Source organism: Elaeis guineensis, chromosome 13, assembly GCF_000442705.2.
Source record: "Elaeis guineensis isolate ETL-2024a chromosome 13, EG11, whole genome shotgun sequence".
NCBI classification, from domain to species: Eukaryota; Viridiplantae; Streptophyta; class Magnoliopsida; order Arecales; family Arecaceae; genus Elaeis; species Elaeis guineensis.
In genome coordinates this window covers 3968734-3995580 of record NC_026005.2, presented here as the reverse complement: position 1 = coordinate 3995580, position 26847 = coordinate 3968734, and the positions used below count along the sequence as shown (strand labels likewise).

Sequence of the window (26847 nt, the reverse complement as noted above, 5' to 3'; positions counted from 1 at the left end):
AATATATAAAACTATTTATGATATTTTATATATTATCACTACCATTATTTAGTGATATATCAAATACAGTCAAATATTATTTTTAGTGATATTTCAATGATATATCAAGCATCATGATTATATATCACTTTAATATTTATATATTATCTCAATATCTATATTATTTCAATGATCATATTATTTTAATTATTATATCAACGGTGATATATCAGACAGTATCTTAGTGTTTACTCACGTTTGAGAAGCAAGATTATAGGCATAATGCCCTGTTAATTCTGAAAGCTCACCATCAGAGACAAGCGCGTGGTTTTAGGATTCGTGCAACTAATGGATTTGTAATTTATTGCTCCCAAAGGAAGATTCCTCTTGCCAGAAACCGTTCACGGTTCACAGCGCTCATTCGCTTCCTTAGTCCGAAAGCAACAACCTGTGTGTGGACTTCTCATCGGATGACACCGGTATATAGGCCGGAGACCGTACAAATATCGTCCTGTGTGTGGGACTCACACACGAGCCTTTGTGGCGGGACCCACCCCGTGCAAGGCGACGGCGGCAGCAGCGCGCTCCGCTCCATCACTGTAATTCTTACAGGAATACAAGGGCATCATGGTCATTCCGTCCACTCGAAAACCCGAAGCTCGCTTTGAAAAAGTGGGCGAGTGGGGCGGGCCCCACTACCACCTCCCCATGTGGACCACGTCGTCTCTCTCCAACTCTGCTCCAATCCTCTTTTCCACTGATATCTTTAAATAGCCCGAGATGTCCGACAAAAGCCAAATCCAACGGTTAGCAGATATGGAAAATTTAATTAATGGATCTCATTTATGTACGTCATGAGGAATGGGACACGCGTCGAACATACAGACCGATTGGACTGTGTGGCGTGCAAAAATTAAAGGAGGGAAGGATTGGAGAAAGACAGCAAAGGGAGAGCGGAGCGTTGAGCGTTCCCACCTCCTCCCTCCCTCCCACCAACAATCGACCGTTACAAAACTGACGGCACCGCTACGACGTCATCTTCCCGTTGGCTTCCGCAAACGACGTCGCCCGCTTAACCTTTCCCCGCATGAAGAGAAATTAAAAAAAAGTAAAGAAATCGGCGGAAATATCGCAATTTCCATTTTTCAACTACAAGTACATAAATTTACGGTCCGAGGTGGGAAACCTACCATGGAGTATATAAAGTTACGAACGCTTCCATTTCTTTTCCTCTCTCTCTCGCTTCCGACCTTTTTCTTCTCTAAATTTCTTCGGATTTTATGACTGAGGGACAGAGAAAGGAGGATCCTAGTGTAGGAAGTGAAGAAGAAAGGGGGGAATACATTCATTTTTTTTGAAGATTTATTTTATCATCAGGAGAGATCTTTCGACTCCCTCACATCTCTCCCGGTCAGCAGTTTTTTTTCCTCTGGTTTTCTTTTTTTTTTTTCCTGTTATTTTTAAAGTTTTTGATGCTGGTGGAGAAAGAAAGATTAGATCTTTGGTTTTTCTTTACCTTTTTTGGTTTTTTGGAATTTTAAGTTGGGTTATGCGTGGTGCATCGACCTGGAGATCTCTTAGTTTGGAGTAAATATTCATCTACTTTGTTGGTTTGATTTTTTTTTCGAAAAATTTAATATTTTTGTTGGAAATCTTTGCAGGCAGAGGTTTATGATCGAAACCCACGCCAACGTGGGGATGTTCACTGAAGGACTCGATTCGCATGCCCTTCGATGGGTTCGGGAGGTCAGCATTGCCAATTTGCTTTCTTTTCTGTGTATTTTTGCTAAATTTTGGCAGTTTTGCTCGTTTTAGATGTGTTTATACTAATTTGGAGGTGTCAAATAGGGTCATGCATCTTTCTCAAACCCTCAGCACAGGATGGATCCTCTTCTAGGTCCAAGGAATGGCGGCCGGGGGCTTGGCATTCCACCTCCGGAGAAATTTCGGAGTGGGCATCTGCCGAGAGGGGCGATCCCCATGTCCCACACCATCCCTAGAGAAGATGAAAGTGATTCAGGCTCGGACATGCATGAGTCCTCCGATACCGAGGCTGAGATCTATGGCGGAAGGTACTCTGTTGATTCTTCACCTCGGGATGACGTCTTAGGGCACAGGGCACCTAATGGAGCCTCCAATGCAGCTGGCATTGGTCGTCGGGGCACAGTTCCGGTTTCCGGGCAGCATTACTACTCAAGCGATTGTTACTCGGACTTCAGTTTGTCAAGGGATACTGCTCGGCAGCAGCTGCAGCAGCCGAGAAAGCAAATGCATGTGAATGGATACATGGAAGAAGAGGAGGAAGATGGGTTGTCCGATTCTGGCTGGAGCTCTGCTAGTCAGGTGGGAAGGAATAATGTTGGTGCTGGTGTGGCTTCGAGAGGGAGTTACCCCGCTGAGAGTTATTGTGGTAATGTTCCCTTCAGGGGAGACGTGAAGGTTAATGTGCAGAGGGTTGGTGTGAATTCCCAAGGGAGCTATCCTGCAGAGCGCTACTCTCATAAAGTTCCATTCAGAGAGGATGTAAATGCTAGCGCTGATAAAGTTGGCATGAATTCACGAGGGGGCTATCATCCAGAGAGCTACTCTCACCGTGTTCCCTTTCGAGAAGATGTGCGAGCTACTGCTGAGATGGTCAGTCCTTTGTTATGGGTTTTGTGTCTAGTTTCTAGTTCAAGTTTGGGACAGAGATAAGTTGTGAATGTTGAATCTGATTTCAAAATATGTTGTTTTTATGCATACATGGATTGAATTTGATAAGTTTGCTGAAAATATGTGTTATAACTTGTTGGAGACATGGCTGGATACTGAAAATCATCTCCTGGAACTCTATAGAACTCCTTTTTGATAACTTGTTGGTTCATTTCCTTGCATTTGAAATTTTTCCACATTCAGCAAGTTTTCCCTTTTTCTTGTATATCTATTAACACTATTACTGTATTCCTTGGTTGATAAATGACATAACTTCCTGCTTGCAAATCTCTAACTACATTTTCACTAGCGAAGTGAATTGCGCTCCAATTAGTGTTTCTTACATATTACATCTGGCAATCTTTGTCGTTCTTGTCTAACTTGTTACTTTTGCTGGATAATGTATCTATTCTTTAATTTGACTTTTGTAGATTTGTAGTTAGTATGTAGTATAATAGACTCTCCCTTCTTTCTTTTGGTTGTAACTATGATTTTATTAGACTCCTCCTTCCATACATCAAGTTGCTAATCATTAATGACTCTTCTTTTTGGTATGTGTTATCTTCCACTTATCATTTATTAAAGGTTCTGTTTAACCAAAGTGTAAGATATGAACCAACCGTACTTTATGGTCCCCTGAATACAAATTATTCAGCCCTTTAAGAAATTGATATGACAAGCTGCATCTAGACCCTTAGAATATAAAAAAGCAGTTCCCAAATCCTTTAAAGGACTAAACTGCTCATTGCACATAATTTTTTTTACGTGGTATGTCTGTCCTTGCATTGAAGTTCTACATATTGTTTTCATGGAATGTATTCAATTTTTTAATTATCTATCAATGGTCTGATCAAGAGGACGTGATTTGCTCTCATGGAAAAATGGGTTCACACTAGTTTGCTCCCTATGTATCTCAAAGACTCAAACAATAGTGTGTGTGTGTGTGTGGTTTCTTTCTTTCCTGGCACAGATGTGTAGCATCATTGACAGTACTTGTAACTGAAGTCATACATATTGTGTCTCATTGAATGTCTTTATATTTTATTATCTATGGTCAGCTAAAAAGGATGTGATATGCTCTCATAATGAAAAAAAGTAAATGCTACAAACAAATTTAGTCCTTATATATCTCAGCAATAAGGATGCTTTTCTTCCTTTTCCTTCTCCCTCCTCCAAAGAAAAATGTATAGCATCAGTTCTCTAAGTTGGTTTTCTTAAGGTTCATTTTCCTAACAAAAACAGTGGAGATAATTTTTATTATTGATTAATAGTCAGTGAGTGTATTAACCTGAGACAAATTTCTCAATCATGAAAATTTTTGCTTACAGACTGCACCTGGAGTTTGTCGTTAGTTTTGGTTCAAAATCAACTGCTTCACCTTCTATATCTTTGTTCTGATTGGTGTATGGCCATTGCTGCTTTTATTCTTGTCCTGTTCTTCCATGTGACCCACATATAGCTTTTACCATGCAGTAGATTTATTCCTAGATAGGTGCTTTACTTTGCCTTAGAGGTCTTGTTATAGATGACCTTCCATTGAAGAGGATTTCTTTGATTGATGTTTTACACTAATTACTCACTCTCATCATCTTCAAACTTGTGATGAAGGAAAATGTAACCATTGAGCTAATCTTCACCCTCTTTATACTACTTTCTTAGCAGCCTAGTACCTTTTCACTCACATTAACACCCGCTTTGATGTACAGAGCACGAACTTTTCACGTCATCATAGAAAAGTTAATCACCTGATTTCACCAATGAATCTTGGAAGAAAGACCAATAACAAAATATTGGATGGAGTTTCCTTAAAGTAGTCAAATTATTTCCTTCAACGGAAGAACTTCCTGTTCACATCATTATTTCTTGTAATATCACGAATTGGTACTTGTGCCGCCCTTTCAGTACCGATGTACATCCTCTGATCAAGGAAACCATCATTCGTCTTAAGAATCCATGACAATCTTAACCCTCTCTTCAAATGTAAAACATGCTTTATTACATCTTCCAAGATCTAACCATTTATAGATACTTTGAATTAGGGAGCACCTGTAATGTCAGGAATCTTGAAGTACAAATCAATTTTTTTATGATTTCTGAATTATATATCATCATGAGATTCATGACAGCATTCTTGATATTAATGTATTGCTGCCTGAAAGTATCCTTTTTCTAGCTATCTATCATCAACAAAATTTTCTGGATCATGTACCAGAGTTGCTTGACCTTTTTGTCCTAATATGACACGATCAACATGTCTCTATGGTCATATAGAAAAGGTAGCTTCATGCTTTCCAGCTATTAGAAGCTCCTAACATTGCTCACCACAAATTGAAAAAGGAGCATGTTGCTTTCTATGGTTCAGGAAATAAACAAGCTGATGTTCCAGACCTAGATGCTTGATTTGCTTCCAAATTTATTGAACTAGGAATATTACATTTCCTTTTAAGACCTTTTATTTTTCCAAAATTTTCTTTCTGCTTTCTTGGGTTAAGCCTTTTCTGGAAAATTGTTCACCTTGTCTTTTCCCCTTATACCTCATGCATCCATCTTTGTGAACTTTAGTTATGTGCTTCTCACTTAAAGAGGCTGTGCACTTGTTCCCCTCTGGTGGTCTTAACAACCTAAATTATGCGCTGTAAAATTCGTTCTGCCATTGTTAAGACATGGAGTCATAGTCTACTTAGCTAATGTTAAAGAAACTCCCAAGTTTGAAGGAATAATACTGTCTTGAAGAGTTTAAGACCACATTGCACGTCTTCACCATATCTTCATGTTCTCAAACTTTTGCCTTCCACAAAAATCTTTGCCCCTTACCTCATCAATTTTACTGGACAATGCAACAATAGTCCTATTCAGGTTTTGATCTACAATTGGTATCCAACTTATAGGTCCTAGTAATTTTCATGTTTCAATCTGATTTTCCTCTTTAAGATGTTTGGTAAGATGCTGATAATGAGACACTTTCTGATGCTTACAATGCTAAGCCTATGACGCTATTATGTTCACAGTTAAGATCAACTGTAATTTGATGTTAGTGACTCCTTATGCATCTTGCATGTATTTTTGAGTTTGTTGGTAAATATGCATGCAGGATGGTCTCTCTGATGTACCAAGTGCACCACCAATTCATAGCTGTGATCAGGAAATCAGCCATGCTTCTGAACCAATACCATCAGGGAGGTCATATGATACTCATGCAGCAAGTTCAAAGGACCCGGCTACTAAACAGGAGGCACATTCACATGTTAATGATGGAAGCAATATGCGGAACCAGAATGCCAGGTCTTTAAAATGCTTGCACCTGTCCATCTCTGTTTGAAAGGAAGCAAATAATTTGGCATCATGAGTTTAAACAAGTTGTTCTTATTCTCAGGAACACATCTGGTGGTGCTGAAGTTGCCCCAGCTTCTAGTTCATTTCCAGCTCGAGTTCCCACCTTTCATGCAAGGCATGCAATTGAATTACTCCAGCTTATAGTTTATCAACATGCTGATAAAAATGCAAATCACATGAAATGAATATACTTGTGATGATTGATTATCTTCCCTTCCATATATTTGTTAATGAGATATTTGTTGCCTTGGAAATTAATTTCAGTGCACAAGGGCCCTGGCATTCTGTGATTTCATATGATGCATGTGTCCGGCTATGCCTTCATTCGTGGGCTAGAGGCTGTATGGAAGCTCCAGTTTTCTTGGAAAATGAGTGCGCATTGTTGCGAAGCGCTTTTGGGTGAGTTTGATCTATCTCGGTATTATGCTAAAGATATAGCTGTAGAAAATACTAAGCATGCTGGAAAAGAGTAGAATTTGATAGAATTTGTTTGGCAACTTGAAATGCCCTATGGTTCTTATTGTCAGGTACATCCATATGTGGTTGTTTTAAATTGCTAAATTCTAGTTCTAATCAGTTACATATCCTTATTATGCCTGGAACTTTATTTGCATATACAGATTTATCTGCATGTCAAAATAAATCTGATATGTAGTTATGCTTTCTTGATAGAGGGGCTTAACTCTGAGATAAATTTGAGATCAAATGTATAAGTGAGTTCCATATATGACTGAAAGGCAGATCAGCAATCCCAAATTTATGCAAAGAACCATAGTAACTCTGGATCTGACATAACAAACAGAGTAAAATTTCTCCATCATTTCTTTTTAGTCAGTAATCTGCTAGTTGCTGCATGTCTTTTGTACATAAATTCCAGCAAAAGCTGTAAATCTGAATGTTCCAACTTGACTAGGATATTTGTTTCATTTACTTGCTGCTCAGAGAAGTTTAGTTCATAGACTTAGTGACGCAAAGCATACTGATTAAGAGAAAAAGAATAAAAGGAAAAATAAAATAGTGAAATATTCGTTTGGAGATATATGGTCAGCAGTCATGTGAGTGGATCTCACCCCTACTAGCTGGCCAACATATTCTCCTAAAAATATTCCACTTCCTGTGTTCTTAACTCAAGATCCCGGTTCTCTCCTTGGTATTGCCATCCACTCCCTCCTGTTCAGTGTAAAATCAGGTTTGGAAGGGGGGAGGTGGGATTACTTCTGGCCTTAAGTCTTAAAAAATTAAAAAAATGGTCTTGTAGTAAAGGGCTGTCCTTTGTAACTTAAAATATGCGCCATTGTTGTTATTTCTCGTTCACTGGTTTTAAAGCCATCTGCGATGCACCATTAAGTTCCATTTTAAGTGCACCAATAACACCCAATAATCTAAAAGGCTCAATGCAGCAAAGATTGATAAAAAGGATGGCTACTTTATTAAACAAAATGCACCTAATATGGAAAAAGCTGATATGATGTTCCATCTGAAATTCTGATAATATCACCAGTCCCACTTTAGAGTTATTGTTTAGATCAGCTTACTTGTGAGAAAAATAGAATTTATTCATAGAAAATCAGGAAGTTCTTGCAATGCGAAAAGACACCGGATTTATTTGGTTGGTTATTAATAGTTCATCTAGAGAAGCTTTTTCCTTCCTCCACTTAAAAGGGTAAAAGTAATATTTTGATGCATAGAGAATTGCATGTACAGTATTATATTTCAGTATGATTGGTAAATAATGTGGTTATTATGTGAAGCCATAAGATTTAGGTGGTGGCTTTTAGAGTTATCATAGGTTTGTTCCTATTATTTTATATACGGCATATTCAAGTTTACTTTAGACACCCTAGCAATGAAGGTGGTGCCATCTTGAACCACACAGTTTGGGTTATATTGAACCGCCCTAGAGTGGAGCCAGCATAGTTCCAGCCCTTAATTTGAAAAATCCGATGACGGAGGGGGAGAGGGAGGAGAGAGAGGAAAGAGGGAGGGAGGGAGGGAAAAGGAGAGAGAGGTCGAGAGAGGGCTTGAAAGCCCTCATCTCCTCTTGAGCTCCTCCACAGGTTGCAAGGGGTGCCCCTATTTCGAAACGGAGGCAACCCTGCAGCTTGCGGAGTTGCTGCAGAGGAGATGAAGGCTTTCAAGCCTTCTCCCCCTCTCCCTCCTCTCTCTCTCTCTCTCTGTACTTCTCCCTTACCGTATCCCTCTCCGGTTTTGGCTTTGTCAGTATGGTGTGGAATGGTACGGCACATGAACATACTGTACCGTACTACTGGGCAACCAGGATGGGTCCCATTACCAATACAGCCAACCTTGCACCCCAGGGTGATCCTATTACTTGTATGGGTTTAACGAGTATGGTTCAAAGTCTTATGGTTATCATAGGTTTGTTCCTTTTAATTTACATGTGGTATATTGCTTTAGACACCCAATGGTGAGTCTATTACTCTTATGAGTCTAATGAATAGGATGCAAAGTCCATCGACCTTTAGCTTTCAACCCTTACTATTACCTTGACTCATACGTAATTCTTCTATTATAATGATTGGTGATGCTCATCATCCAATTCATCCAGATGACATGACTATCCAAATCTCAAAACCCTGCTTAAGACTCAATGAGCTGGATTCTATGTTATTGGCAAACCCATAAGTGGGCGAAGAGCTAAACATAGGGCCTCATGATTTCCACTGTAGGCTCATTGGTACCATGCTAAAACTTTTCTTAATTGTGCATTACACTTGTAAGGTGATTAGTGTGCTTTACACACCTAAAATCACCCGATATATTTTTAGGAATCCTTTGTGCAGCCTCTTAAATCATAGGTTTTGGCTGTTTGGACCCATCCCTTTCCTACAAAAGAGAACCAACCAGAATTTTCAGGTCTTCCTTTAATTTCCTTCTTAGTATACATCAGCCCATTAATGAGCCTACACAATGGCTGAATGAAACTGTGTGACAGCCTGGGTTGATAACTGTCTAAAGGATAAAGGTTGCAGAGGATGTATTATTTGTGCGAGATTAATATTCCTTAGGATTTGCTTTTGATTTTGGCTGATAATAGTTCCTGTACCGAGCAGTTACCTAAAGCAGTTGTTTCAAATTAATCTTTTTTAGCTAAAGGGTTCAACTAAAAGGATATACATTAGGTCCAACAGATTACCATAGCTATGATTAAGCCTTGTTCCATCTATTTAGGGTCAGCTGGACTGCTAAGAGATTACCCAATGGCATGCTAGTCTAGAACTTACAAGATTTCTTTTAGAAGATAATTCCTTACATTTTTATGTAATTTTCATGCAAGAGTTGTTATGGATTCAACTCTAGAAATGTTGTCCTGAGCTTGCGCCCCCTACCTTTATGTTGCTTTAGGATCTGACTTGGGCCATGGATTGTGGATGGATGTGAGTGTGGATGACATGAGTGGCTACTCAAAGTATGTTTTAGCCTATTATTTTGGTTGTATGAACTTAGCCTTACTGCACACAGGGGAAAAAAGGAACAAACTAAAGGCATGAAGAATTATAATCTTATTTCCTTCTCCTGCATGTTTGCTACCCAGATTTTTTGCTACCTGGCTTCTAAAAGTAACATTATGCTATTTGAACCTGCTCCTCATGATAAAAATAGTTTGATTTTTTTGGAGTAAACTTACATCTCTCCACTACCCCACCTGAACATAGCACATCAAATATTTTGTAAACCCAATCTTTAAGAACCAAATACCCCCCATCATCCCAATCTAACTGGTTGCTCTACATGTAGGTGATCATCCACTGTCCATGTTTGGGTCTAAATGGTATAAATATTTTCACCAGCTCTTTTCCTGCTGTTACCTGAATCTCACATATTTCTATAAGATATGCTTTTATTCTTTGATGCCTAGTAAACAATCCCTCATAAGTTTTAACTCATTGCTTACTGTTCATGTCCAAGCTTCTCATCCTTGCCTTACGTTCAACCCCTAAACCATTGCTTACTCTCTTCACCAACAGGACATGCCACACATTTCATCCACTTTAGCCATCATGGGAAGTTTTTAAATGTATAACCTTGCATTCCCTTGAAAGAAACCTTATCTTGTTCTTACCTATAGTCGGGCTATGAGATCAAGGATTGCATCATCTTTTTGTTATTCTTTAAATTTACTGATTTTCTTGTTCAAGTGCAAAACATTAGATCTTAGCATTAGTAAAGTTACCAATCTCCTTTCCTATGTCATGTTGCAGTCTGCAGCATATCTTGTTACAGTCAGAGGAGGAGCTGCTGGCAAAGCGCTCTTCAGAGTTTGTCAGTGAAGGTGCTGCGCCAAAGCCCAAAAAAACAATCGGCAAGATGAAGGTCCAAGGTAATTTTTTTTTTTAAAAGCAATATTTGCCGCTTTCTGAAGCTTTAGTTACTTGTCATATTATTCTTTTCAAAAAAAAGCTGTCAAAATTCTTTTGGGATTTTCCTGTTTTCAGCTTACCATTCCTTCATCAATTGCACATTGCCAATACCCATCTTTACATTACATATAACAGATTTGAGTGGTTATATCTACATTCTCATTCATTTTTCTGTTTGCTTTGCAGTTCGTAAGGTCAGAATGTCTCTGGATATGCCTTCTGGCTGCAGTTTTTCATCCTTGAAGGCACCCATGGTGAAACTTGATTCACTTCGTTATCGCATGTCCAATCTACGTTCAACTCTTTCATCAGGATGGGAATCAGTTAGGAAAGTTCGTGTTTTACCCAATCTGCCTGCGAATAGTTCATTTTCAAGGCACAGCTTAGCATATATGCATGCTAGTGCTCAGTATATCAAACAGGTCTCTGGCCTTCTAAAAATTGGGGTTACTACTCTTCGTAACAGTTCATCGTATGAAATTGTCCAAGGTACCTACAACAAATTCTGTATTAGAAGATGAAGTACTGGTGATCTTTTCTAATGAAATAGTGGTTATTACAGAAACCTATTCGTGTCAGTTGAGGCTGAAAAGTTCAACTGAAGAGGATTGTGTTCGGATGCAACCTGGATCTGGTGAAACACATGTGTTGTATGTATCCATCTTTCATGTTATTGCAATTGCTTCCTGTCCAAGTAAATGTATGAATATGCTTATTCGTGTTCTTTGCTGAAGTAGATTATTATTTTCTCTTGAACCAACAATGTGGGCTAATTTGCCTTATGACTGATGCACATGTTAACAAATTTTCTTGGAAATTACAGCTTTCCTGATAGCTTAGGAGATGATTTAATTGTTGATGTCTATGATTCCAAAGGAAAGTCATGTGGCCGAGTTGTAGCTCAAGTGGCCAACATTGCAGAGGATCCTGTAAGCATCGCTAAGCCCGTGACACTGACATTGATTTGAAGCTAGATTGTTCTGGTTGTCGTCAATATTTTTCTTCATGCAGAGTGACAAACTTCGCTGGTGGTCCATTTATCATGAACCGGAGCATGAACTTGTCGGGCGAATACAACTTTATGTAAATTACACTACCAGTCCAGATGAAAACAGTGCTCTTAAGGTATGAAAATGGCAACATTTTTGTTTCTTGAGCAAGTTTTGATGATTTAATGCTTAAATGGAATAGTTATTCTTTGAATTCTCTGAATTTGTCGCTACCACTGACCAATTCATTAGCTCTTTCTGGCTGCTCAAATGCATGCATGCGTGTGCGTCCATGCATGTGCGTGCATGTAGGTGTGTTTTGGGGATGGGTGCGTGCATGTGGGTGCCTTCTGCCCATTGTTGTATCAAAAAGTGTATGGTTGTTATTTCAATTTTTAAATAAATCCTCACTATTTCGAGCAACAGAAAGACAACTAGCTTATATCTGTTTCTGCTGTGTTCTGGGAGATATTTGTGTTTCCTACTTTTCATCTCTTCTTTTGAACAGTCTAGAGTAATTAGTTTCTCTCATGAATTTAGTCAAGATCTTTTGAGTTTTGTTTCGACTGAATGAAATGTGCTAGATCTTCTGCTTCCAAAGTCCTGTATTAAAATGGTATCGAAATTGAGGAATTGTATAAATTGAGGAATTGTTTTGCATACATGCAATGATGACTATGGTCAGAGATCTTGGTTGGCACAGGTCTACAAAGAAGGGCATGCCAAGAATATCCAAATGGATGTCAAATCTCATCCTTTCTGTGAAACCTAGCCTCCTCCCTGCTTTTTGTATATTCACCTATCTCCTCTACTATTTATGAGATCAAGATTCTAGATTTGAAATGTTAAACAGTTGGGAATGAGTTAAGCATTCAAATGCTGATGAATTGCTAGTTGCTTGAAGTTAGTTTTATATTAAGGCAAATTTGAGTTGTGTACTGTTCCTGACCATTGTTCTTCTTGTTGTCATGATTAACTTGCAAATATATTTTCTTTATGATGCCAAATGTTGAAATTGAAAGTTATCTTATTGAGCAATTCCAACTTAATATTTTCATTTGAATTTTCAATTCGATAACATTTAATGTTGTTACATTATCCGACATTTTCTTTTACCTCGTGGAAGTGCACAACCAAGATGGGCTACATTGGTAAGGGGATATGTTGTGTTAGGGGATTGAGATATAATAATGGAAGTAAACGATAATAAAAGGGGTAGTTTCATATGTCATACAAGATTTGATATTGTATGGTCCATAAGACATTGTATCGGTCGGTACTGATGCATATCGATTGGTGCCAAATGCGCACCGACTATGTTGTATAGGTACTGTACCTATACCGAACTAGTACATGGTATGTATTGAGTGTCAGTATGTTGAACTATTGCAAGATGACAACCCAAGAGGAGGGGTGGATTGGGTTTGCAAAATTTTTTACAAACTTAAGAAATTTTTAAGTAAAATTATTCTAAACTTAACTGTGCAATGTGAAATAAGTGGGCATAACAAAATGAATGAAAAATAAATGCACGAGATAAGAACAAGCATAAGAAACTGACACAAAGATTTATAGTGGTTCGGAGTACAGCTCCTACGTCTACTCTCTAAGGCTCTCTCTCCTTGAGAATTCTACTATAATCTATTAATAAGAATACAACTTAGTTGTTTTTTGGGCTCGCAAGTAAATCTAGTTGATTTTCCTTGGCAATCAATCAAAACCAAACTGTTTTGTTGATACAGCTAGACCAACCTCGAGTTCCAACATCTAGGAACTCCTTCCCGACTTCCAAGTTCTGCAAACTTAGTTGATTTTTCAAGTCAATCTACCACAACCTAGTTGTTTCTTGGGTATAACCAAACCCTACAGGCAGCTGATTTTTCACCATGTTAGCTACATTAAAGACACCACACAAGATTCCTTAATTTCATGTACAAATAGAATATGGAAAATAAAATACAATATATCTAGAAAGGTTGGATTTATATTGTTGTAGCTTGAGTTTGATTGCTTCAAATGTTAGGATCTTGAGGTGGATAGAAATCAGGCCTTTCCCATTTCTTTTTTGTGCTTGCTCTTGATGTTGTGGTGGAGCTCAATAAATAGAAGGGGAAGCTCTCTCTCTCTCTCTCTCTCTCTCTCTCTCTCTCTCGGTATTTGGAAGCTCTCTTTAAAGTGGGTGGGTGGAGGATTTAAATGGTCATTACTTAGATTGATACTCAAGTTGAAGCTCTAGAAAGTGGTGGTTGACTTGTATTCCTTTTATTTTTCCTTTATCCATTCAATCTCCTTAATCCCATCCTCTCCAATTAAATTTGGAAACATTTATAGCTTACAAAGATGTTGGAGAGCCGTTGCTAGTTGTTGGAGAGAAGAAAATAGCAGTTGGAAACTGTTTTGTAAGTTCTATGCTCACAAAAAAGCTAGTCGTTGGGGCTGCCAGATGCAAAGGAGCTAACTCCTGAAATGCGCAGGTCGACTCCTAAAATCCTAGGTTGACTCCTGAAATTCTGGGGTCGATTCCTGAAGTCTTGGGGTCGACTGCTGAAGTCCTAGAGTCGAGTCCTGAAGTCCTAGAGTCGACTCTTGAAGTGTCTGTAAATTGATGTCTTTTGTTTTTGGCTTGTGGCTTTCTTGGATGAACTTCTACATGTTTGGGATTGACTTCTAGGATTTTGGGTTCGACTATTTTTCACCTGGGGTCGATTTCTCTGTTGCAAAAGCTTACAAAATACTTCAAATACTTTTCCAACTTTGAGATTTGTTCTTCAAGGCTTCTCCATGCTTTTCTAACCTTTCAAACTCATTCAGCTTCCTATAAAATAAATTAACTGCTCATTCTTATCATATTCAAACATTTTGTACTCATTAAAATCAACCCATTAGGTCAACACGAATCAATCCTCATACCAGGCCTGCTGACACTATACTAGGATGGTGGTACCATTATGGGGTCTGGTGCCGACATGGCAAATCTTGCTATGGTGTGATCAGCCTGATAGTGTTTGAGTTCAGCTGAGAGCTATTTAGATGTCTCGGGGATTTTACTTTGGAACTCCCTCCTGGGAGATGCTAGTGAAACCTAAAATGGGAGATGTAAGCGTTGCAATTTCTAGATAGATGGCACTGATCAGATGTTCTTGTTTCGATAACTGTCAAACAATTGGAATGCATTGGCAAGAGAATGTGGAAGATATTGGTGGAGTCTGATTACTAGATGATATTATAATGTTAGGAAGAGGAAATGGAATTGATTTTGTTTGTATAAGAATGTTCAGCATTGCATCCAGACCATTTTAGTATATACATTGTGGGAACCGAGGGACAGCTTATACGTAACAATATCATTGAGAGATTACTGGTAAAAGTTTTGCTTTTATGGTTGGGGCTTTCAATACAAAAAATATTGCAGAGCATCATTGGAGTTTTTAGATTCTTTTTCCATTTTCTTTTCTTGGATAAGATTTGAATATTTTTGTAAAGAATAAGAAGGCCTATTGCTGCAGTTGCTGGCTTCTAGCTAAGTTATTCATGTCGGGAACACTATACTTGATGGATGGCTATGATTTCATTGAATGATGAAATACTTATAGGATCAGCTACTGTTATTTTGTCGTAGTTGTTTTCCGAGTATGATGCATGTGACTGGTTCATGTGGAAAAAATGTTTGTCGGGAGGCTGTGATCCTGTTACATGTCATGCATTGAAATGGTATTTAATGGATGATTGCAATCTATCAACTAATTAAATGTTTGTGTCTGCCTGTCTGGTATCTATCTATATTATTGCTGTAGAATTATCCATAAAATGGAATGCTCATGACTGTTTCAGCACGGAGTACTTGATTGATGGGTGTGATCCTAGAAACCAATGTAATTTTTGGGATTTTTTGTCAGTGTTTTTTTCTTCCAACATTTGGTTGGTTATACTCTGATTTTTGGTGTCACTTTTCAAAATATTATCTTAAGATACAGAATCTGAAAGGGTTTGCTTGCTGGAGAAGGGAGTATACTTTTTGGATTTACATCTTAATGGTGAAAGGCAGCTTCACACAAGGCTTTTGCTTAGATTTCTGGGATTAAAGGATGTCTTTTTCTTGATGTTTCCTACTTATTGGCTTACTTTTTGAGTTTTTTCCTTTGAATGCTATGAATGTCTTGGCTGTGAATCATCTTGGAACTCTCTCTCTCTCTCTCTCTCTCTCTCTCTCTCTCTCTCTCTCATAAAATTATGTAGCTAAGATTCCTAACATTTTGGTGCTATTGCTTTGTTTTGCAGTATGGCTCTGTTGCAGAAACAGTGGCTTATGATATAGTCTTGGAAGTTGCAATGAAAGCTCAGCAATTTCAACAAAGGAATCTGTTGCTGCATGGACAATGGAAATGGTTACTGACAGAATTTGCCTCCTACTACGGTGTTTCAGATGCATATACCAAACTAAGGTACTGATCAGATCATATTTTCTTTTGAAATAGCATTTTGATGGACCCACCCCTCTCTGCCATTCCAAAAGCAGAAAAAAGGGAAAAGAAGGCATTTCCACTGTAATACTTTCTTTTGACCGTAGCTAGCAGGTCTTGTTGAGTAGGTATGATATGTTTAAAGTTTGACCTTCATGACTGACTCTCAAATTTTCATTGACCTTTTATGAATTGGTGTTCTGCTCTCGACCTGAGCACCTTCAGGAAAGAGAGGGGTTGCCATGAAACCTTAGAAAGCCAGTTAGCAGTAGCATGACCTTGACATGTTTTTAAAAATCATACGGTATGAGAGCAACAGCTTAAGGTTACATTAGAACCGGAAGGTTCAAAGGTGCTTTAGTGTTAAGAAATCAATAGAATTTTGTACAGATTCATGGTTTTATCTTTTAATATAATGTATACTAATAAAGTTATTATGATTATCAGATACCTTTCTTATGTCATGGATGTGGCAACCCCTACAGCAGACTGTCTCATGTTGGTTCATGATCTGCTGCTGCCTGTGATTTTGAAGAGTCGTAGTAAGAATACATTGAGTCATCAAGAGGTATGTGTTTTCTTTATTGGCAAATATGAAATTTTTCGTTCTATTATCCCCCCCGCTCCCCATAAAATATTATGTATAGAATCAAATATGAGATTGTAGAAACTTTCTGTAAATTCCAGAAGCTCTCTATAAATTTTGGAGATGAGTATAGGTTACTTTAGTTCTTTTTGTTTCCCATCAATATTATTGACTGCATATTCACTATTTTGGTTTTATTTTTGTCATTAACTTGCATTATATAGATTCAAATGCAAATGATAGAACACTGGTTTAAATCCTTAAATATGAGAGCAACCTAGTTTGCTCCTCTGGAGGCCTTTTGCTCTTTCCCTTTATATATAAAATTCTAAAGATGATTCATAATACACTGTGAATCCTGCACTGCTATTCTAATACTAAAGATTTTTATTTGTTATTTAGCATGTGCCTAGGACCTTTTGGCTTTTCTGAAATTTTTAGATGAATGTAAACTACTCTACATATTTGTGTCTTTGTCCATCGTTGTACAAAGACCTTTAAAGTATTATTCATCACATTAAAATAGAAATTACATCATATCTGCTTCTTGATTTCTTGATTTAATTTTTATATGAATACTGGTTTTAGCTCGTTTTAAATAATGTCAATAACTATATGGATTATGGAGTAACATGAACTACTGTTGGTGCTTCAATAGAATCGCATTCTTGGAGAAATCGAGGAGCAGATTGAGCAGATTCTAGCTATGGTTTTTGAAAATTACAAGTCCCTGGATGAGTCTTTACCATCAGGAATGGTGGAAGTTTTTCGGCCTGCTACTGGGACTCCAGCTCCAGCATTGGCACCTGCTGTAAAACTGTATGCTGTTGTGCATGATATACTAACCCCAGAGGCTCAACTAAAGCTATGCAGTTATTTCCAGGTTCTGGAATTGAACAATATTATTATGAAGCTTCCTATACTTGAAATTGAGAATGCATGTTTTACTGAAATTCCATTATATGCCCAGGCTGCTGCAAAGAAGAGGATGAGGCGGCACTTGGTTGAAACTGATGAGTATGTTGCAGGCAACTGTGAAGGCAACTTGATGGATGTTGTAACCGTTTCTACAGCTTACCAGAAGATGAAATCACTCTGCTTAAATATTCGAAATGAAATTTTTACAGACATCGAAATCCATAATCAGCATGTGCTCCCCAGGTAGATCTTTTTCTCCTTTTCTCTGTTTCCAACCAGGCTCCAGTATTGTAAGCTAGAATAGCCTTGTTGACAAGTAAACCCATTCAGTGTCCTTTTGTTGATTCATGTTGTTAACAAGCCTGCAGAGGACATGTTTCTTATATGTTTCTCTCTTTCTCTCTCTCTCTCTTTCTCTCTCTTACACACACACACACACACATGAATGAACGAACGAATGAATGGACCGGATTGAAAATGGAAAGATTTGTACAAGTTATATGTTTTGTCATCACTTTGTGGAAAATCCTTCGGTATGAATATGTCAGATACCCATAACTCGATTGGTGAAATAGTCTTCCTCTCCAAACAGATATATATATATATTTTTACTGATGCACAAAGAAAATATTTTGTTATAAATGAACAAGATATTGAGGAATTGTCTATATGTAAGATCTATGTACTTCATTCTTGGTTTTACTGTATATCTACTGGAACCTTGTTTATCTTTGTGTTTAATGTATATTATACTTCTGAATGAGTTATAATGGAGTGTTATTCCAGATATTTTCACTTAATGCGGATAATGGGATAAGGCTAATAGACTCTTAGCAAGAAAACAATGTATGAATTTAATTTGTTCTTTGTTTACCAAGGCATTTAAAAGTTTGTAGATGCTCATGGTGTTGTATCTGAAAGCCGTAAGCTGTGGTTCATGCCCCACATAGAAAGCAGATATTTGATAATTGATCCCACAAAAGGGCAAACTTTAAGTGGTACCAGGGTTGCTGGGATTGCCCTGGATTGTTCTTGTTTCATGCTTTACCACTTATCTCTTCAAGGCTTTAAATACAATCTTCATGTAATAGCAATCGGATGATAAGCTTCTAACCCATAGCAAGCGAAGATGTGTGTGGACCTGGTGAGATCTCTCAAGTACAATTTAAGAATTTGTCAGATCTAGAAATGCTAAAGGGGGTAATTTGATGGCGGTTTGATACCATATAAAAATATATTAGATTATGTTTTTACATGAGTCTAAAATGGTGTCAAGTAAACATCCTTTTAAGCAAGTGAATATTCTATAATTCAAAATTAGAACATCGCGTACAAAAAAAAATTCCTATTTGGAACCTTAGTGGACAACAAATTTTGTTGTATCTTACGCCAAAATGTGGAATCTACTTGCATGTTTCTTTAAGTTCATATCTCTCTCATACCTAGCCTAACCTAGCTTTTGAAATTGATTTTGACCAAGAACATGTGTAAACATCAGTCGGTGCATCGTTGCAACTTAGTTTAACTTTCTATGAACTACATATGTGTCAATCTACCATGTTTATTTTCCCTTTTTATGATTTTTTGTGCAATTGCCATAATATCAAACAAATGAAAACATCATGAATCATATCAAATCTTTTAGTAAATTTTTATGGCCAATTAAAATTTTATTTTGACCATGTCAATGATTTCAATGTTGTGATTGCTTTTTGGCATTTTTATTAGATGGGAATACTGAGGAAACATAATGCCTTGTTGTGGATTGTAGTTGTGTAATTTTACTAGTCTAGATTGATTTTGATTTGTTCACTTGCAATAAAAGCATCAATGTGCAAGCGAAGATCCATAAACTTAAAATGAAAATTCCAATGTAAAAGAAATTGATAAACAAGTTGAAACTATGATTAAAGAGGTATTTTGCTAACACGAAATCTTAGGACTAAACAAACAAACAAAAGTGCACGAACATAAGAAAATATATTCTATTGTCTGCAATAACCTTTTTTTGAGGATGCTAATGTCTGCAATAGCCATTAAATTGCATGTTTCCCTCTTTTTATTGCCCATGGGCTAGGATGAAATATTAGCGACCACTTCAGCCTTGGGGAAAATAACGAGAAGATCTTCTCAAAACAAAAAAGTTGAACTCTTCTATTTTGTAAAGGTGCTTTCCATACTTCTCCACTCATGGAATTTTTGAATTCCGTAATCCATCAGCTCTTCTAACTTTCTGTTGAATAAAGGGTAGCTAGTGGCCAGCCAACTTTAAACTTGAACCATGATGACTTATTATTATATCCATCAAGCCAATGTCCTATAAAGGCAAAACAAGTAGGTCTTAATCTCTTACTTGCAAAATAGCCTACCATCTTATGAATCTTTAGAAATCCATCAATCAGTAACTTCACCAAGATTTTCTCCCTTTCTTTTCTTTTTTTTTTTTAATCTACATTTCATTCATCTGGTTGGATCATGGTTGTGTTAAAACATGGAGATACTAGTGGGGATCTAGATTTGGGCTTGCCCTTACTTGACATGTCATATGTTGGGTTGGCTTAACATTTATAGGCAGAAGGTTTAGTTGGATTTTGGGAATAGAAACCCATTTGCTGTCCTTAGTATGCATCAAGGCAAGGATTAAGGATCTAGTCTGTCTTTGCCATGGTTCGCCGAACCATCCCAAATTGGAGGATTCGAGGTGTGCCGAACCATACCGATGGCTAATCGATGCGGTTTGGGTGTTCGATTTGGAACGTTGGCAAAAACAGCACAAGAGAGAAAGAAAGAGAGGAAGAGAGAGAGAGAAAAGGGGAGGAAAGAAAAAGAAAAGATCGACGGTGGCCCGCCAAGGCCGCTGGAGGGCCATCGAGCCTTCAGATCTCCGCAGTCCCCTACAAGATACGAAAAGAGAGAGAGATAGAGAGAGAGGGGAAAGAAGGGGAGAGGAGGGAGTGGAAGGCAGTGGGGAAGCTGTCGGATGGCCCAAAACACCCATCAGGGGTACCGCTGTTCGAAACAGGGGCTTCGCCCATATTTCGTTGGGTTTTTTAAAAAATCCGATATACAATGAAGCCGACAATCATCATGTGTTGGATTTTTTAAAAAACGCGACGAAACATAGGCGAAGCCCTTGTTTGGAACAGCATTGGCTGCGGGATGTTTTGGGCTGTCTGATGACCACGGTGGCTTCTCAACGGCCTCCTTATTGCCGTCTCCTTCCTCATCTTCCCTCCCTTCCCCTCTCTCTTCTCATTTTCTCTCGCAGAGCTCGGGAGTCCTCGACAGCCATTCGGCAACCTACGAGGCCCTCCGGTGGCCACTGCCAGCGTCTTCGCAAGTCTCTCTTTCCTTCCCTCCCTCCCCCCTCTTTTTTCCTCTCCGATTCATCCCCGTTTCCGTGTTAGTTCGAGTTCGATATAAAGGCGTATTTGACTCGTACGTTGGTCGGCCGGCATGGGATTTGATTCTGAGTCAGCGATCCTGGATCTTTGCAGTACCATAATGGATAGGAGAGATTGGGTCCTATGATGCAGGAGGCCCATGTCTCTCTAGGTCAAGTCATCACATTCTATCTTGGCAGCAATTGCTGTCAGTTGTGTCCCAATGCCTGAGAAGGCATGGCATTGGACAGATTGAAATAGTTATATCTTGACATGTGGGACGGCTTAGCATCTTAAATGCTTGTTTTTGCTTTATTTTTTATTTGTATCTCTTCATTCACGTTAATGCTTATTTCAATCTTATCTCATACCATCTCATTATCATTTAACTCCACTCTAGATTATGGCAGGCTTGGTATCGGGATTTGAACCCTCACATCAAGTTTTGAAAACTTGCAGTAGGGGCATGTTTAAGTCACTTTTTGATACTATACATGGAATGCATGCCTCAAGTATCTAGTATCTACTTATGGCTTGCTGACATGGAACACACCTTTGTTGATATGGACTGATATGGGTTGATATGCCTCATGATATTAGGTGGTATAGTTGACATTTCAAATATTAACGTAACTTGGTTTGTAATCTTGTATTCTTGTGCATACTGTAAAGAGTGGGTTGAATCAGGTTGAGTTTGCATCTCTGTGCGATATAAGTATTTTTGGGAAAACTATTTATGCTAACTTGTGCCAATCTAACAAATAGGTCTATTGCTCCAACTTGAACCCTACCTGTTTATTAAGTTGCAAATTGATGCAACTTGTGATCTCTTTGATAAATTGGTTAGGTTGGTTTTATTGGAATGACATGGCTAACTTGCTACTTTGATTTGACACCAAGGTTAGCTGTGCCAGTGTTGAGGCCCATATTGGTCGGCCAACGGCATAGTTTGGTATGCCCTTGTGCCTGGCCCGAACCGACATAGTAGACAGAGTGTAGGAGAGGGAGAATCGGAGAGGGAGAGAGTTAGGGGGGGAGGAGGGGAGGGAGGAAGAGGGTGGGGAGGCCAATGGTGGCTGCTGGAGGGCCATAGAAGCCTTCGGATGACCAGAGGAACAGGGTAGGGGGAGAATCGGAGGAGTGGGGAATGGTTGCTGGCCTTCCGGCCCTCTTCCTCTCCCTCTCCTTCCCTCCCCCCTCTCACTCTTTTCCTCTCTTCGGAGGAGGGTGGAGCTCCGATAGCCTCGATGGCCCTCCAGCGGCCTCCGATGGCCTCCTTGAGTTTTCCCTCTCCTTCCATCCCCCCATCTCTCACTTTTCCTCTCTTTCCTTCTCTCTCCTCCCATCCTCATTGGTATCTCGTTTTGAATGCTTGAACTGTCTTGATCAACTGTCAATACAGTTTGGCATGCCCTAAGCCGGGTGCTTCAAGTTTGTTAAATGGTTTAATGCAGTCTCATCGTCTATCGTTGTTTATCTAAGTTCATCGGATCTCATCATATAACAGTCATGTAAGATTTTTAGGACTAAAATAGCCTTGTGAGGAGTTGATTAGATAGAGAGGAGGTATGAGGAGGTTTAGAGAGGAGGAAGAGGTAGCGTTGGAAGAGGTGTTGGTAGGATTGAGTGGGGCTTAGGTGTGCTAGGGACCAGGATGGAGAGAAGGGATGAGAATGGCAGCGGGGTTTAGAGAGGAGGTTGTATCAGAGGAGGCGATGGTGGGGCTTGGAACCAAGTTAGATGGAGAGGAGGGATGAGGACTATGGGATGTTGAGAGAGGAGTAGGGTGTGCTGGAAGAGGAGGTGGTGGTGGGAGTTGGTGGGGCTTGAGACCATGTTAGATGGAGAGGAGAGTTGAGGACAACAGCAGGGTATAGAGAGTAGGAGGACGTCTTGGAAGAGGAAAAGGTAGTGGGAGTGAGGAGGGATGAAGAGGAGAAGAGATGGCTTTTCTTTTTTGATGAATAAGCCATTCTGATGAGGGAAAAATTATCTTTTATGATGGCTTTTTAACAGCATTGGGCTTCCAGATGAGGCTCGGGATCACATTGAACCATTTAACTAACTTGAGCAATCACTTTGAAACTTTTTAAACAAGGGGTACTAAGTGAAACTGACCTTAAGTTGAAAGAGTGTTTAAGTAATTTTTCGTTAATTTAATAAACATGTTCATTGGTAGATTGGCATCATTTTCTATGGTTGTGAATAGAAGAACTATATTAGGTTGCTCATTCTTTCAGCATAAGTGTTCTTATTTCTATTCAACTTCACTATTAATATGTTTGTATTTATTTCTTATTGCAGCTTCATAGACCTTCCGAATTTATCTGCATCCATTTATAGTGTAGAACTCTGTAGCAGATTGCGTGCATTCCTTGTTGCATGCCCTCCTACTGGCCCCTCACCACCTGTTGCAGATCTTGTAATTGCAACTGCTGATTTACAAAAGGATCTTGCTGGTTGGAACATTAGGTAAATACTGTTCTTACTATTATTAATTTATTATGCTGCTTATTTGGTTTTCTCAATAAACTTTCCGTTTATTATATTCTATTATCTTCACAGTTCTATTAAAGGAGGCATTGATGCTAAGGAGTTATTCCACTTGTATATTATATTATGGATCCAAGATAAGCGCCTTGCTTTGCTTGAGTCTTGTAAATTAGATAAGGTAAGATATTTACATTATAAGACATTTTCATATGTGTATGCACATTTATGGATGTCTCTGTGTATTGTTTTCTTCAGATTTTTATTGATATTTGTGTTCTGTCAACAAAAGCTGGATGCTTCAATTCTAAAATGATTAGGAACTGTCACATCTCCCATTAAATTATTATCAGGGACTCTCTGGTTCTGCTCATGTTGAATTGGCTTGGTCAAATTAAAGAAGGTCCGGTTGTCCAGACAGTGGCAAATTAAGTATGGCATGGGGATTCAACACTTGCTAGGTCTGTTAAGGTGTAAAATGGTGAATTAGGTCAAGCAACACATGCTATTAGTATCATTGTCACTTGTTTGTCTGATAAGTAGATGCTTAATAAAGGGGATTTGCATGAATCATAATGCCTCATTGCAGCCCTAGTCTCTTTTCATGTTGCCTTTTCTTCATCCTTGATCATCCAACGCCACATTTCTTCTTTTGCCCTCTTCATCTCTGAGTTTTTTCCCCTTCTAGGTTGATTGAGCTTTCCACAATTAATGTTGTCTTTTTTTTCCCTGGAAATGCCTTTCATTCTTAATTAAATGTTGCTATAAATGCCATTGAACTCTTCCTTTTAAGATAGCGCATCACAAATTGGTTATCAATATTGCACTTATGGTTCTTTAATTTGACTGATAATTGAATAGCAGGTAAAATGGTCAGGAGTTCGAACACCGCATATGACAACGCCATTTGTTGATGACATGTATGACCGACTGAAAGATACCTTGAACGAATATGAGGTCATCATATGCCGCTGGCCAGAATACACCTTTGTCCTGGAGAATGTATGTTCAGGCATATTTTCTTAGGCCTTCTGGTTGTTTTTTTTTGCTTTTCCATGTACTATCAAATTTGAAAGAACATCCATTTTACAGCAATTTGTTTTTGTTGCCTTTATAATTTAAAGGCCATTGCAGATATTGAGAAGGCAGTCATTGAGGCTTTGGAGAAGCAATATGCAGATGTATTGGCTCCATTGAAGGATAGTATGACACCAAAGAAATTTGGCCTCAAATACGTTCAGAAACTTGCTAAGCGCAATACAATTTCTCCTTATACTGTACCTGACGAAGTGAGCTGTCTCTATGTGCATTTTTATGTGGCTTCAACATTCTGACTTAACTGTGGTCTAAGAATATGGATATTTTGTTTTCAGCTGGGAATTCTCTTGAATACTATGAAAATAATGATTGATGTTCTGCGACCCAAAATAGAGATGCAGTTGAAATCTTGGGGTTCTTGTATACCTGATGGCGGGAGCGTAGCTGCTGAAGATCGCCTTGGTGAAGTAAGTGTAACATTGAAAGCGAAGTTCAGGAATTATCTGCAAGCAGTTGTTGAGAAACTTGCAGAGAATGTAAGCATGCGAGCAAACTCCTACATCCTTTTGACATATTCTTGCTATTAGTTTGCTTCAGAGGAAAATTTTGAAAATCTAAAGAATTTTATCATTCTTGGCCCAAGTTGCACTCAGTTGCATGAATGCTAGAAAGACAAACCAACCTATGGTATAGCATGGAACATATCAGATGTTCAAGAAAATTTCTTTGTTGCCTTAAGTGACATGCATGTTTTTTTTTGTGTGTGATGGACACAATATGATTTCCCCACTACATCAATTGATGAGGCTATGAACATGAACCTAGTTCTGTAATTGCCCATATACTTGAGAAGGGTAAAAGGTATCAGGAGACTTCTCATAGCATAACAGGGAAATGCCAGTGCGAGTAGCTTTTTCATACAAGAAATGATGTGCCAACAAGTCTTGGTTCTAGGCTAACCTGATATTCCCTTTCAGCTTGAGGAAAACAATATTGGTTTAGAAATGTCTTATCGTTTCTAATGCATTTATCATGCTCACTTGTATGTTCAGACTCGAGCACAGAGCACCACAAAGCTCAAGAAGATCATCCAAGACTCAAAGGATACTATAGCAGAATCTGATATTAGAAGCAGAATGCAACCCTTGAAGGATCAACTTATTCAAACAATTAATCACCTCCATACAGTCTTTGAGGTTCATGTGTTTGTAGCAGTATGTCGAGGCTTTTGGCATCGAATGGGACAGGTATACTATATGACGACCTTGCAATGCATCACCACCTGCTTATTGGTTATAGTAATAAACATAATTAATTATGTCCGGTTACAGGATGTCCTCAGTTTCTTGGAGAATCGAAAAGAAAACAGAGCATGGTATAAAGGTGCACGAGTCACGGTGGCTGTAAGTAGACTAGTTCCTGTAAATATTTTCCACATAAACTAGGTTTTTCTAGGATGTTTACAGTCTGTATCTGGGATTACTTTGCTTCATGCCTATGAATCTTTTTGATTGAATAATGATCTGAATGATGCAGGTTTTGGACGACACATTTGCATCACAGATGCAGGAGCTGCTTGGTAATGCGCTGCAGGAGAAAGACCTGGAGCCACCGAGATCAATCATGGAAGTGCGTTCAGTGCTCTGCAAGGACGCATCTATTCATAAGGACTCGAATTTCTACTATTAGGTTGAGTAAGTATGCATGTGGAATTTTTGTATGCAACCATTTTTGACATTATAGGCTGAAGAGCTCTGAGCAGGGCTTCGATGCATGGTTGAAATAGTTTGCCAATCTGCACATAAGAGGATCCAAGAAGCTGTCTTGCACAAGCACACGCCAATTTGTATAGCATATGAAGAAGCCGACGGGAGGCCAAACCTGTTATCCATGAGCTCCTTGTCAGTAATGTAGGGAGTAAAAGGAATTCAATTTAAGTTATAGTAAGCTTCATATATCAGTTTTCCTTGATTTGGAGGGATGGATTTATTTTCTTTTTCCCCTATTTGTATGATATAAGCAGAGATAATTAAACGGAGTCTGACAGATTGTCTGGGTTATTGGTGCGGTGACTGAATTTTGGAGCTGAGATGTGTGATGAGACTAATTAATGTAAAGAACATAATGCAATAATTATAAAATTATTTTTTCTTTCTCATCCGGTTGCTTTCAAGGGCTGCACCCCTGCCTTAAAGATGATGTTTTTAACTTTTGTTGTAGTCTGGGCATATCTTGAAATGTAGTTTGTCTGCGGATTTTTCCTATAGTGCAGATAGTGTTCAGAAATCAATGTCGGCAAAGTTTGAAGCATGTATTTCTGTATCTAAAAGGTATGCATCCTTGCGCGGTGGCCATGATAATATTTGTACCATTCCAATTTTATCAGATGTTTCCAGTAAAATATTGGAAAAAAAGTTCAGGCAAATTATCCATATCTGGACTGTTTAAATCTTGTCCAACATTGCTTACAAAACTCCTTTTAAATCTTGTCTGCACCGAAAGTAAGATTGGATTCTGAATGTTTTTCCAATGCCTGCTCTGCTGGGGTGGATTACCGTCTTGAAGACACTCTGATTCATTGGTGGTAAAGGTTGCATT

The 26847-nt window shown here is 38.5% G+C and overlaps 1 protein-coding gene across 2 annotated transcripts; it reads left to right on the top strand.

Annotated features, from left to right (window-relative positions):
- Positions 1-1249: 1249 nt before the first annotated feature.
- On the top strand, positions 1250-26246 carry LOC105060582 (uncharacterized). Of its 2 annotated transcripts, none has more exons than XM_073247724.1 (23): positions 1250-1389; positions 1641-1725; positions 1828-2613; positions 5762-5952; positions 6044-6118; positions 6268-6402; positions 10227-10345; positions 10572-10874; positions 10948-11035; positions 11209-11314; positions 11397-11510; positions 15653-15816; positions 16282-16402; positions 17079-17303; positions 17391-17581; positions 23026-23193; positions 23287-23392; positions 24076-24213; positions 24336-24500; positions 24585-24785; positions 25302-25496; positions 25581-25652; positions 25786-26246. In XM_073247724.1, the coding sequence occupies exons 2-23, from the start codon at positions 1651-1653 to the stop codon at positions 25936-25938; spliced, it is 3891 nt and encodes a 1296-aa protein (XP_073103825.1). In that variant the 5' UTR covers positions 1250-1389; positions 1641-1650; the 3' UTR covers positions 25939-26246. The 2 variants fall into 2 exon arrangements, with proteins under 2 accessions (XP_073103825.1, XP_073103824.1); XM_073247723.1 differs by having other exon boundaries at positions 24073-24213; positions 25786-26153.
- Positions 26247-26847: the final 601 nt, after the last annotated feature.